Source organism: Setaria viridis, chromosome 1 (genome assembly GCF_005286985.2).
Source record: "Setaria viridis chromosome 1, Setaria_viridis_v4.0, whole genome shotgun sequence".
Classification (NCBI taxonomy): Eukaryota; Viridiplantae; Streptophyta; class Magnoliopsida; order Poales; family Poaceae; genus Setaria; species Setaria viridis.
In genome coordinates, this window is record NC_048263.2 from 35,903,800 (window position 1) to 35,917,340 (window position 13,541).

General features: G+C 50.9%; 1 protein-coding gene across 1 annotated transcript; it reads left to right on the forward strand.

Moving 5' to 3' along the window:
• The first annotated feature begins 8,314 nt into the window (after window positions 1-8,314).
• LOC117845649 (anthranilate O-methyltransferase 3) lies at window positions 8,315-10,261 on the forward strand. Its single transcript, XM_034726713.2, has 4 exons — window positions 8,315-8,481; window positions 8,659-9,093; window positions 9,172-9,438; window positions 9,590-10,261. The coding sequence occupies exons 1-4, from the start codon at window positions 8,407-8,409 to the stop codon at window positions 10,010-10,012; spliced, it is 1,200 nt and encodes a 399-aa protein (XP_034582604.1). The 5' UTR covers window positions 8,315-8,406; the 3' UTR covers window positions 10,013-10,261.
• Window positions 10,262-13,541: the final 3,280 nt, after the last annotated feature.

Genomic DNA, 13,541 nt, shown 5'->3' on the forward strand with positions numbered 1-13,541 from the left:
ATCTCAGTTGTTGAGCATCATTATGCAAGTTGATTCTAGGTAAGTACTTGCAGGGCTAAGCACTTGAAGAGGCAGGCTTAGAGGGGTAGCTCCCTGCCATCACTCAGTACAAAGCTGCCTGGTCCCCTACTGCTACTCAATTCCATCATTGCCTCCCCCCCTCTCCCTTCTTTAACTACACAACTCTCTCTTCTCAAGGCCCGGGCACTATGCAAGTCAAGCCCGAAGCCGTGGCCCCCTCCGTCGTCTCCGCCATTGCCATCTCCGCCGCCGCCGCCTACCCATCAACGCAGAAAGGTGGAGGGGAACAGCGGGGCATGAGAGCGCGGCGGTGATCAAGGAGTTTACCGGCCTACACGTATCGGCGTCGCGGCATACAAGGGCAGACCAGGCATTCGATTTCCTTCGTATATTACTCCTAGTTCAGTTGTACTAGCTAGCAATCATTCATTCTCTTTCTCTTGCTTGCTTAGTTTTGGCTTCCGCAACAACGACATTGTATTGCTGCAGAGGGCTGTGAATAATCTCGCAGTTTTTTCCGGATGGTTGGTGTTGCCTACTTGCCTTGGTTGATCTGTGGTCGGTTCCTTGGAGAAACACACTTTCTCTGAACTGGATGAGTGCTTCCTTCTGAGCTGTAACGTAACGAGTTTTCTCTATGTGTTGCCTCTTGCTTCTGCCTTGCAATCGACGTCCAAAACGCGGCGGTATATACAGTAGTATATATAAATGAAGTCCTGTGCCTTCTCCATTTGCATGTTTGGTACGTCGCGCAACATTGTTCACCACTGCGCCTATCCGGACTCAAACAGCTCGTTCTTGGTAGCATCTAGCATTGCTAGATGGAGGAAATTGAATCTGCGGGATCTCTGTATAACATACCAAAACGACAGTGGAGCTGCTGTACTTCGTTCACTTCCCAAACAGTGCCCCTCTGTGTATATCACCCCCGCCAAATCAGTGTCGTCGAAAATCTTCACCTGATCGAGCACCAGGCCGCATTGGCAAGCACCTGATTTGGTTCCTCCGCATCTGCACGACAACGGTGGCGTCATCCTCGCGCCTTCTGCCTGTTCTTCGGCGAGCATCCGGGGCCGTATGGCCTCTCCGTGACCCTGAGAACGCCTGACCGACGTCAACGCCGGGCACAGTACACGTGCACGAGCATCGCTCTCATGATCACTGTCCCGCTCGCTGGCGGGCTCACCAGTCGCTGCACGCCTGCGGACGGAGCGCTGGAACGGCTGGCACCGGGACAGCACTTGCCCTGCTTGTGCTTGGCTTTGTTTATCAATCGCGCTCCGGCCGCGTCCCACCAAAGACCCGCACATGCAGTCGTCGCTGTCTGGTTCTCCCATAAATCGTGGTCGGCCCGCTGGCGCCGCTCGTGCAGACAACGCAGGACCGGGCCGGGGCCTGTTCGCTCCCCCACAGTGCTCGCGGCCAGGGAGACGACACGGTGCCGAGCCGACGCGAGCGGCGGCAACCTCGGCCTGCGACTGCGCTGCCCCTGCGAGGCTGCGAGCGTGTACTAGGCGTGTAGCCCGCCGGGCCAGCACCCGGTTTTCGGGCGTGGTGCTGGCTGCTGGGGGCATTTGGCAAGTTCCGTCTCACGCATCGCATCGCATCGCATGCTGCAGCCGAGCGATCGAGCAGCTCGCCGCTAGATGCCAACGCAAGATTGGCGTCCTCGGTTGGGGTTAGCAAGCGCTCGACGGGACGCCTCGAGGGCCGAGGGGTGGTGTACTGGTATCCAATGGCTCTGGCGATCGGCGCCTGCTTGGCCCGTTTCGTGGAGTTGTCATCGTCCGGGCGGGGCTGCGCGGCGCGATCGCGTCGCGTCCCGCGTCCGCGCGTGCGTGGGTGGGTGACTGTTTCCTGTGGCTTGGTGGAGTGTGCCGAGCGCCCCCTGTTGGGGATCTTGCCAGCAGGGCCCCAAGATTGACGCGGCTGGCATCGCGCCCGAGAGGGAGGGGGATTGGAGATTTTGCGGTGCCATGGCATTGGCATGGGGTGTGGTGCGATGCGATGCGACCGGGCGGAGCAGGGTTGACCCTGTTGGATTTGAGCGGCAGGGTGGGGGGACACGCGACAGGCTCAGGCGCTATTGAAGTGGTAGCACAGTAGCAAGGGGTACTGTTCAAGTGGTAGCGCTGTTGACACTATTGGAACTGTACCTCTATCTCGAGATGGATCGGACGGTCCGCGATGGTCGGATCTAGACGTCTTTGCTTTCTTCCAAATCAAGTGTCCTTGTTTTTCTCTATAATTTTTGTATCCAAAAAACGGCCGATTGGGCAATGTAGGTTTCCAGCGGGCCAGGGTCGGCTAATGATACAATCCACATTAGTGTGGCCCAGTGGCCCTTGTCTTTCAACTCGACGACCCAACCAAAAAGATACAGAGAACAGGCTGCATGCCGACCCACGAGAGGCCCAGTACATGCTGATGGCCAGTCTATGACTGCAGTGCTGGTGCATGCTAATTCCAGATTTCCAGTTCGTTCCCTAGCTGCTGACAGTGTTGCTAATTATGGTGTTAGAATACGTAGTTCCAAACTGTGCTTGTAATCCGTTTCAATTATCTCTTCTAAACATGAATTGGCAGAGCTGCGTGCTGCCGTTGACCAGTGACCAGCCTGGGAGAAGCAAGCCTCGCCACGGGCGGCCACGTCATTCGCTGGCGTAGCAGCACTTACGGCATCGGTGTATGTTTGCAAGGCTTGCACGCCGTGCGTAGCGAGAGAGATGACTCTTATTCTAACTCTGGTCGGATAAGACAAGGGACTGATCGATTAGGAGAGCTTCGTGACAGTGGCCCTAGGCGTTGCTTTATGAAAAATGTTTCACGTGAAGTTAACCAATCACGTATTTTGGTATACGTTCAGCAAATTCAAGGCAGCGTACACTGTCAAGACTTGCGAGATGTACTCGTTGGTACGTCAAGACTCGTGAATATTGTTAGATTTGAAGAATGCCAATTCGACATTTAAGATGCAAACCAAACACCTGAAATGGCATTTAGACTCCGTTAGGGTCTTAGGGAGGGTATCTTCCTTTTAAGCTTCACAGGCTTCATAAATCGGAACTCTACCAAAAGGCTCTTAATGCATCACTCTGTCCAACCAAACAAAACCTATGATCCCACCTCTAGTGCCCCATTAACGTTACCAATCCCGGAACCAATCGCTATCTTAGTATTGGAGTCTGCTTGTAACATGTTTCAATTCTCTCCTCCAACGTGAATTGGCAGTGTTTTTTAGAAGAAGAAAAAAGGACTAGCTCCTGACCAGCCGGAGAGAAAAGCGAGCTTCGCCACGGCTCTCCGTCGCGTCATCCGCTGGCGTAACATCACTTACGGCATTAGCGTATGCTCGCACGGGACGCACGCCGTGCATGCCGCAGCGAGAGAGATGGCTTATTTTAACTTTTGCTTCGATAAGACGAGGTACAGAGCGACTGGGAGAGCTCCAACCGTTTCTGTTAAAAAAAAAGTACTCGGTCGTACGTGCTCGTGTGAGACAAGTAGTCGAGCACGAGCAGGGAAAGTGACCGAGCTTTGGTTAAACTCCCCCCGGGCCTCCGCCGCGTCATCTCTGCTGGCGTCGCAGCGCTTACGGCATCGAGTGCGTTCGTTCGCCTAAGTCGGCATCTCTCGCGGGCACGGTTAAAACGGCGTCCCCGCGCGCCCGGCGACACGGTCACAACCGACGTCGTTCTCGCGTGTTTTTAGATAGTTGTAATCTTACAAGAGCACAAGTTGTATACACTTCTATGCAACCTACATCCTACGCTTATACTCACATGCCTATCTTGAAGCGATGGTCTTGGATATCAGTTTTCAGTACGTGTTGCCCGGTTCCGGAGGGGTTCGAACCTGGGACCTCCTGAGCCTGGTGCTACCTGAGCTTCCGGTGACCAACCGATCCCCAGGCCCATTCACTCATTCTCGCGTGTTAGAAAAAGTCGCCGTTATGATAGGGGCCGATGGACGCTCGATGGGTGGAATCGTCTGGCCTCAAGCAAGCGGTAGTGTAGTGCTAGTACTATGGTGATTGGTGATGGATGCCTAAGTAACTCCAAAAGCTCCTTAAAACAGCTCAAAAATCTGATTTAGGGAGAAAAAGAAAAAATGTATGCTCCAACATGTCCTTCAACCTTACCAAAAAAATACGACCACCCAAATGTGAGAGCTCGGCGCTTTCCCAATCACTGGATGAGTGGAACCGGACACCGCGCATCAACTTCCTGCGGTGTACCTGGACGCCGTGATCGCGGTATGCTTTGTCGCCGCGAGCGCGGTGGCGTGGCTGGCCGATTTCGTCACGTTGCAGCCATTCGACGCACCTCGATAGGGACGCGTGGGTTGCCACCTCCGTGCGCGTAGTTACAGTTGTTTGAATTAATCGTCCACATGGAGTGGTACTACAAAATTACCACGCAAACTCTCCCCTCACATCCTCCTTCTTCGCCGCTGCCTGATGGTGATAGATGTCGATCATGATCGGGCATAGTGTGCGACGTTCATCCAATCCACCTGGACGCGTGCAGTTCTTCATCAAGATGCAGATGGAGCTCACCAAGGCCACCGGCTGCGATGCCATGCCGCGGTCACGAGAACGGGTATGACCGCGGAGGTAGGCAACACAAACTCTACCGCTAGCCCAACTGAGAGGCCCGCAACTGCTGACATGGCAGTTTTGAAGTATTGTGAAATTTATTGTTAGGGATCTGCTGTGAGGTGACGTGATTTTGAGAAAAAAATTTAATAGAATTCTAGTAGATAATTTTGAAGAATTTTATTTTTGAAAAACTCTTGAAGTTGCTCTATGCTGCTGTCATTTCCCCGCGAGGGAAGGAATCTAATTTCCTGCCATCGCGACCATTGTTGGTCCACAACCGCAGGTCTCGATCGGGGCCAGGGGAGCGCACGCCTAAAACAACGGCGGCACGCGCGCGGCCACGTGGGAACGACGCGAGCATGGGCCCAAGTCAGTGCTAGTGTGACTGTAGACTGAGACATCGCGCGCGCGGAGCTTCGTGGTCACATGACATGATTGTCCCGGACTCCCGGTGAGAGCTTGCAGCGTGAAAAACACAACGCATCTCCCCTCTGCTTGAGAATCGGAACGCACCCTCAGAATCCCGGACTCCACGAGTATGCGCACACGCTCCTCCCCTTTTGGGCTGCGTAATGAACATCACTTACATCAGGGGGGAAAAGAAGTTTAACGGGATGCCTTTCTAGCTCATGGCATAGCCGCATAGGTCCTGGGCTAGTGGCTGGTCTCTCGCGTCCCACGCGTACGTTTTAATTAACAGTACACATGGTTGGTGCGAAGCACCACTCATTCGAACGACACTCATCTGCAGCTGCTGCTTTCACTCAAAGAAAATCGCTATGCATCCTAAGACGTCGGACTCACATACGACCATGTTTGGTCTATGGGCGCCCGGCACGGCACGTGAACCTCCGTGACATTGATGTGAGATTGCCTGGCTCAGATCAATCAAGGTGGAAGGGTATGATATATGAGAGGTCAGAGCTTATATTCGGTGTCTAGAAGAAATCTTCAAAAGGTACCAACGAAAGAAACAAAGATCCGTTTTTTTTTTGTGTGGTTGCTACTTGCTAGTAGAGTCTAACCTGGGCTGGTCATCAGAGATCAACATGCATCGGCGTTTGTTGGTCGAATAGACTAAACGCCTCACTTAAGTCAGAATTATAGGAAGTATAGAGTCACACTACTTGACAAATCAGAAGACAACTCATGGTATATGTTATCTATTAAGTTGTTGAGTTTACGTTGGATGAGACCAATATACACTACGGCAGAAAACATCTACCTAGCAGCTAAAATATATTTGGCGGGTTTTGCACCCGCCAACAACTTTCTATCAGTACAAATGCGATCTGCGCTGGCGGGTGCTTGACCGTCACCACTGCACTGGCGGATGCTTAAGAAACCCGCCAGCAAAGATAATTTTAGAAAAAAAAAAGCCGAACATAGGCGCTCGTCCGTCAGCATCATGGCCGCGCGCGCCGCCTCGTGTTGCAGCTCATGTCGTCGTGAGCCCCGAGGCAGACCTTCTTGGCTCTGGACTCCACCGCGTGCGCCCGCCCCAGAGTGCCGCCGCGTACGTGCAGCGACTCAGCCTACACCTCTGCGCCATGCGCCAGCCGCGAATCTCCACGCGAGTGCGCCAAGCTCGGAGGCGGCAGCGAGCCTCTTATGCCTCCTTCCCCAACCAGAGTCAACGCCGAGCGTGTAGACCCGCGTAGAGCTCGGCAGTGGCGGCATGCCTCTGATGCCTCCTTCCCTAATCGGAGCGGTAGCCAGCTGTAGCAGCGGCCAAGGACATAAGCAGCAGGGTCACCTCATCAGCAGTTCGCTTCATCCCCGGTGCGCGTCGGCAATCACCCTCCACATCCTTGCCAACCTGAGCAACGAATATGAATGAAACAAAAGTGCTGCAATGATTTTGTTTTTGATCATCTACTACAATTAATTTCAGTGCCGCTGTTCTTGCAAGATTGAGCACGTACCTTGGACGAGCTGCATGAGCAGCGGCAGAAGCTCGCCATCGCGCACCGGAGCTGCCCATGGGTCCGCCGGCCATAGCGCCTCTGCCCGTGTTGTCGCAGCTGCCTGTGGCTCCAGCCGACGTGGCTCGTGCCCGCACCAGACACCAATGTGGGGCCATCGCTCAGCCATCTGCAACTTGCCGACGCAGCACGCGCCGGCCACCGCTCCATCGTTTGAGTCAGCCACAGCTTCACTGTGGAGACAGAGATAAGCAAGAGAAGTGTGCAGTGAAAGTGATGAGGTTGAGCAATGCAAAGAGATAATGTAGGGATGGAGCAGAGGCACCGGGTGGAGATAAAGTCTGTTTGCTTCGCTAGCTTGGTGTCATTTGTGCTGGCGGGCCACCTACAGCACAGATGCATCCCATCTATGCTGGAGCCTAGCGGCCTCGATCACCTTTGTGCTGGTGGGTGCCAATTTCGTCCAGCAGCATACTAATTTCAACGTGACAGCACATATCGTTTCTGACGGTACGATAATTATCTTAATTTTAGAATTCTCATCCTTGTACGCGAACTTAACCTCCCAGTAAAATCATCTTGCACAACCTGTTTAGTGTTCACCTCCGTCTCTCTAGCGACAAGAAAATCGCTCGATGCCCCGTGCCCCGTCACGCTAACGTAGTTAGCTCCACCAGGCCCATCACCGTGATCCCCCTGCCCATCCAGCGGTCCTCCATCGCCCGCTTTCTGCCCCCACCGTTCGTGTCTGTGCTCCCGCGCTCACCACCGCCACGAATTAACCTACCTCTCGTGCTCCCGAGCTTCCTTTAAGAGGATGTTTGAATCCTGAAGCTAAAGTTTAGTCTTTATCATATCGAATATTCTGGCTAATTAGGAGGACTAAATATAAGTTAATTATAAAACTAATTACGAGGCTAAGCGGCGGGACGAATCTATTAAGCTTAATTAATCCATCATTAGTAAATGGTTACTGTAGTAGCACATTGTCAAATCATGAACTAATTAGACTTAATAGATTCGTCTCACCGTTTAGCCTCCATATGTGCAATGGGTTTTATAAATAGTCTATGTTTAATGCTCCTAGTTAGTATCTAAACATTCGATATGACAGGGATTAAAGTTTAACCCCCGCCAGATACCAGTGACCCCCGCCAAATCTCAAGCGTGTCGGGGAGCTCGTTGGAGCTTCATCACCAGAGTGTAAGAAAAAAGCCTCAAGCGCAAATCACGACTCAAATCTGGTGGTTACAAAATCTAGTGAGAAACACCCGATGCCAATCAGCTTACCCGACAAGAAAAAATAAAATACATTATTAAATACTCCGTTTGTTTTAAATTGCAAATTTATAATTTTTTTATGTATAGACATACTTAAAATAACCGGAGGGACCAGCTTTGATTGACGGCCGGCTGACTCATGTTGGCCAATCCTGAATGACCAATAATGTAGCAATGTCACACGTCCAGTGCACGAGTCGTTGCTCCAGTGTTACAATGGTGTATTATACGAGTGGAATGAACTACCACTCCTAAGAAGCGCGCGTAGATTTTTCGTAAAATGATATTTTGAGTCTGTGGCTGGTACCAGCTTAATGCTTCGAACGCAAGGACCAGTGAGAAAGGGCCCAGCTGGATACGGAGAACACCACGCGGCTCCACCGGATTGGGGAGCACCAAAGGCGTACGCTCAAGCTACGTGAGTTTGGACTCACTCTCCTTTCAGCTACTGCCAGGCGCCTATAAATTGGGGAGCTCTACTGACCGTGCTCTGCAACCACAACGTGCCACAGCTAGCGAGAGTAGAAGTGATAAGCAAACAAGTTTGCCACTGCTCAGCACCTGGCCGTTAGCGCAGCCATGAAGGTAGAGCGCGACCTCCACATGAGCCGGGGCAACGGCGAGACCAGCTACGCCTCCAACTCCAGGCTTCAGGTCTGTGAGCTTCTGCATCAGCATCTGTAACCTGTAGACTGCAGTATGCATGGCTGAATGCCTGAATCATACGCATGTTAGTATGATGTTAAAAATGCATGTTAATATGATGTTAGCAATGCAAAACAAGGAAGAAATTGCACTTGTGCATGCGTGTTAATTGTAGTTGTTCTTCAGGAGAAGTCCATACTGAAGACGAGGCCCGTGCTCCACGAGGCCGTGGCGGCGGCGCACGCGGCGTCGCTCTCCTCCGCCGCCGGCGCGATGGTCGTCGTGGACCTCGGCTGCTCGTCGGGGCCCAACACGCTCCTCGTAGTCAACGAGGTGCTCGGCGCGGTCGCCGACCGCCGCGAGGACCTGATGATGGGCGGCCAGCAGCCGCCGGTGGTGCAGCACGTGCAGTTCTTCCTGAACGACCTCCCCGGGAACGACTTCAACCTCGTCTTCCAGTCCCTGGAGCTGTTCAAGAAGCTGGCCGCCGCCAAGGATAAGGGCGAGTCCCTGCCGCCGTACTACATCGCCGGGCTCCCGGGGTCCTTCTACACCAGGCTCTTCCCCGACCGCTGCGTCCACCTCTTCCACTCCTCCTACTGCCTCATGTGGCGCTCCAAGGCACGCACAGTTTTAACCAATCAACCGACCGGCCCGAGCACTTCTGATGACATAGCTCTATTCGTGTGTGTCTAATAGGTTCCTGATGAGCTCGCGAGAGGCACGGTTCTGAACGAAGGCAACATGTACATCTGGGAGGCCACGCCGCCCTCGGTGGTGAAGCTGTACAGGAAGCAGTTCCAGGAGGACTTCTCGCTGTTCCTCAAGCTGCGTCACAAGGAGCTCGCGTCGAACGGACAGATGGTGCTGACGTTCCTGAGCAGGAAGAACAAAGACGTGACGCATGGCGAAGTCAGCTACATGTGGGGGCTGCTCGCGCAGGCTCTCCAGTCCCTAGTCAAACAGGTTTGTCATTTGCGCAACATTATCGTCAACTGCAGATGATCTGTGTAGATCAATCCATCACTCATGAACTCAGCCCTAGATAATCTTCAAAAAGTGACAGTCTGACAGAGACCTGAACCATGGATCTTGCATTCTTCTTGTTGCGTGGCAGGGCCGTGTGGAGAAGGAGAAGCTGGACTCCTTCAACCTGCCGTTCTACGCGCCGTCGGTCGACGAGGTGAGGGACGTGATCAGGCAGAGCGAGGCGTTCGACATCAACCACATCCAGCTCTTCGAGTCCAACTGGGATCCCCATGACGACCTGGACGACGGCGACCTCGTGCTCGACAGCGCCCAGAGCGGCGTCAACGTCGCCCAGTCCATTAGGGCCGTGATCGAGCCCCTGATCGCGCACCATTTTGGCGACCACATCCTCGACGATCTCTTCGAGGTTTATGCAAGGAACGTCGCCAAGCACCTCCAGAAAGTGAAGACCAAGTACCCTGTCATCGTCGTTTCCTTGAAGGCGAGACGCGCGCCAAAGTGCCATGCGAATGACAGGTGTCACTCGTTCACACACGGTCAGTTTGTGTAGGATCTGGTGTCAATGTTACTTCTACTATATACAGCAAATTAAAGTGCAGAGAAATAAGACGAGGTTGTTGTATATCGATATAAGAAAATGATGAAGTAGTTAAAGGGACTGTCAGTGGCAGAGAATAGTTCCTCAACTACGTCCTTTGGATTTATTAGATGGTTCAGTGTTTCCAAAAATTCGATGTATGTATCCGGTTAGATATGTGCTGTAATCTTATGTGGAATTGAAGCAAATACGTTTCGATGATTTGGGTCTACTCTTGTACACCTAGGTAGTATCTTGTTCACTGATTTTGGGTCAATGCATGAGTACCAAAGAGATGCGGAGAAATGAAGTACTTCTTTCTTTCAAAAGAAAAAAAATGCAATTCTAAATTTATCCTAAGTAAAATATTTTTAAATTTGGTAAGTTTATAAAAAATCCAAATATTTTACGTGGAAGTGAAGTAAATATTTTACAATGATTTGGTTCTACGCTTTGTTTGGTGATTTTTTGTCAATGCATTAGTGAAGAGTAGCAAAGAGATGCAGAGAAATGAAGTGCTTCTTCCATTAAAAAAAAGAATCTATTCTAAATTTGTTCTAAGTCAAACATTTACAAGTTTAATCAATTTTGAAAAAAAATCAAACATTCATGATACCCAATAAGCTTCATTGAATCTACCATGAAATAGAATTAGTATTAATACTCTTCTCTAAATTTTGGTCAAATGTAAGATAGTTTGACTTAGGATAAAAATAGAATTACAAATTATACCATCAAAGTTGTACGTCTTGTGCCCTCAATGACTAAATTAGGTCAGTACGCGCATAAACTCCACCAAGAAATCCTTCATCACATTGTACAATCTTCAGCGTCAGAGAGGCTATACGATAAGTAGCCCAAAGGCCAACGAGAAATCATCAGTCATCGTCTCATCGAGTAACATCAATCAAAACACATCAGGAGCATCTGCTGCCTGCACCTGACGCACTCAAAGTCTGAAACCACAACGTCTACTGAAACTGTCAATTTCCGATTTGCCATCCAATGTTCAGACTTCCATCCAGCTTTCTTCAGCCCTTTGTGACAGAATGAAACCATTTCTAATCCGATCAGATCAGCATCACCTTCAATCCTCACACAGCATACACCCCAAAAATGAAAAAAGAACCTGCGTGGACTCTGTTGCCTCCCTTCCCTTCGACTGAGCTTGTACTGCAGATCACGGGTAGCACGAAGCCGCATGGTGTCTCTGTGGAGCTAGGAAGGAATCCTTCACCGTCACTCTGCACAATTGGCGTTGCCCTGTGGAGCGGAAAAAACACCAGGGCCCAGACCATCGCTCGCCGGCGATCGAACCGCCTGCCACTGCTTCGCCCGCGCCGCCGCAACACCGGCGCGGCGCGGACGCCAGCGCCTGGCTGCCTCATCGAGGCTTCAAATCTGAGGTAGTGGGGGATTATCCTCTCCGTATCCATTTCTGCAGCATCTCCAGCTCCGCGTCCGCCGCGGCGGAGGCTCGCCGGAGCTCCGCCGCCGAGATCCACCTTTTTTCACTTTACCCCTGATTTGGATCGCGACCATTAATTGCGATCCGATTTGTTCCACTTTAGACCCTGTTTTTTTATACTTTACCCCTAAACTTTACAGATCACCCCTCCTGCCGCTCCATCGTTCTCCTCGTCCTCCCGCCGCCGGCGCGCGTTCGCCGCCGCCCGCCCGGCGTCGACCGGCGCATCAGACGCACAACGAGCGGCTATTCAGCGGGACATTTTTTTAGGCGCCGCTTCCGTCGCCTGATTAATGATAATTTTTCGAGGAACAACCCTCATCTACATCGTGCGGATGGCTTGGGCAGTTCTCCCTCCATTCCCACCACGCACCCTTCTTTTCGGTACGCCGGCGCCGGGGCGCTCCTCGAGCTTCTGTTCGCTGTCGCTTCTGGGAGGCGTCATTGCCGTCGTCGGTGAAGGAGGTCCAGGCGTCCAGCTTCCACGAGCCGGCGATCCATGGTGTAATTCAAGCCGGTCTCTGGTTTGCAGTACTTCACAGCCACGAGTCCACGAGGAGTCTGGAGCAGGTCCTCGAAGTAAACCTCCATCACAGTTTCATCATACAGGCAGGGTGTTCTCTGAAAGAAGTCACCTTAACAATGGCGCTCAAAGTTGATTCGATGATTGTTTTATACTCAGGCTTTACAACAGACAATTTCTGCTGAGGGTATCGCCACTTCATGATCTATCAGCAAGGTGTCTGCTAGCACCAGTATCGGCATTAATGGTGCTGGATTTGTCCTCAAAAGTTTGAAACTCCTCCAGCCAAACGACCTGATAAAAGAAAAAAAAAGGATGAACATGTTCATAGGCTCAAAGAAACAATTGCCATGCATGTCTCTTAATCAGGAGAAGACTGGGGCATTTCAGTAGATATATCTCAATCATAAAGATATACCCTTGTCAAGTCTTAGCTTATCAAATACTTGCAATGTAATTCAGAATAAGTTCATGTTCTTCCGAAGTAGCACTACCTCAAGGCCTGTGTTCATATTCTTACCTCAGTGCGAAGATCGCTACTTGGATTAGTTTGACGATTGCTCAATAAGTTTTAGTGCGCAGGAAAGTAGGAGGCGTGTTTAAATTGAGGACAAAGTTTTGTGGCAATTTAGCTTCCCTCTGTTTTGTCATCGATGAGCAAGAAACTGTGCCTCATTTTTGCTGCAAAGAATTCCGACTCTTGAGCATTGTGTATTTGCATGTCAGCTCAACCCAGAAGAAGAAAACTACAGTACAAGTCACTGGAGCTCGCTATTCAGAAGATTGAAGGACTGAAAGTCTCCACAAAATCTAATGGATCTGCGTTGCATCTTATTTCTGTCAGAGATGCCAGGTCCGTTCGTCATCTCCTTGGACATCATTGTCAACATAGTTCTGTTGAGATGTGTACCGAAAGTTGCTGCCCTTGTAAGTCGCATGGTCGGTTGCCATGGTGCAAACTGAATGCTTGTTAGTTAATCAACTCTGAATTCTAGCTGTCGTAATACCTGAGTAAATTTTCTGATGGATTGCCATTTTCTTTCTTTTTTTGTTATTTGTGAATTCTCTTAACAGGTACAGAGGCCATATATCTCTCCACAATTTTGAAAAGGGATCTACGTGTGAAGTGCTTTTTACTGTGCATAAAGAACATCCAACGATTCAACGTTTACATCTGTAATCATACCTGATTCTGATTTGCCATCCAATGTTCAGACTTCCAACTTTCTTCAGCCCTAGTGTCACAGAATTAAACGAAACCATTCTAATTTGATCAGATTATCATCATCTTCAACTCTCACACACCCGCAGAATTATAAAAGAACCTGCATGCACTCTGCTGTCTCCCCGCTTCCAAGAAAAAAAAAACGCTTCAAAAAAACTCTGCTGCCTCCATCTGAGCTCTGCAGCTTGCAACAACAGAGAACAGAGCACGGCGCCCCATGGTGTATCAGCTAGGAATCCGTGACCGTCCACCATTAGCATTGCCTGCATGTGGAGCGAAAGACCAG

Bases quoted from the DNA above. Each gene is read 5' to 3' on its own strand.
- LOC117845649 (XM_034726713.2), top strand. From the start codon at position 8,407: ATGAAGGTAGAGCGCGACCTCCACATGAGCCGGGGCAACGGCGAGACC. The intron at 9,094-9,171 runs GCACGCACAGTT...TGTGTCTAATAG, and splicing joins GCCTCATGTGGCGCTCCAAG to GTTCCTGATGAGCTCGCGAG. The intron at 9,439-9,589 runs GTTTGTCATTTG...GTTGCGTGGCAG, and splicing joins TCCAGTCCCTAGTCAAACAG to GGCCGTGTGGAGAAGGAGAA.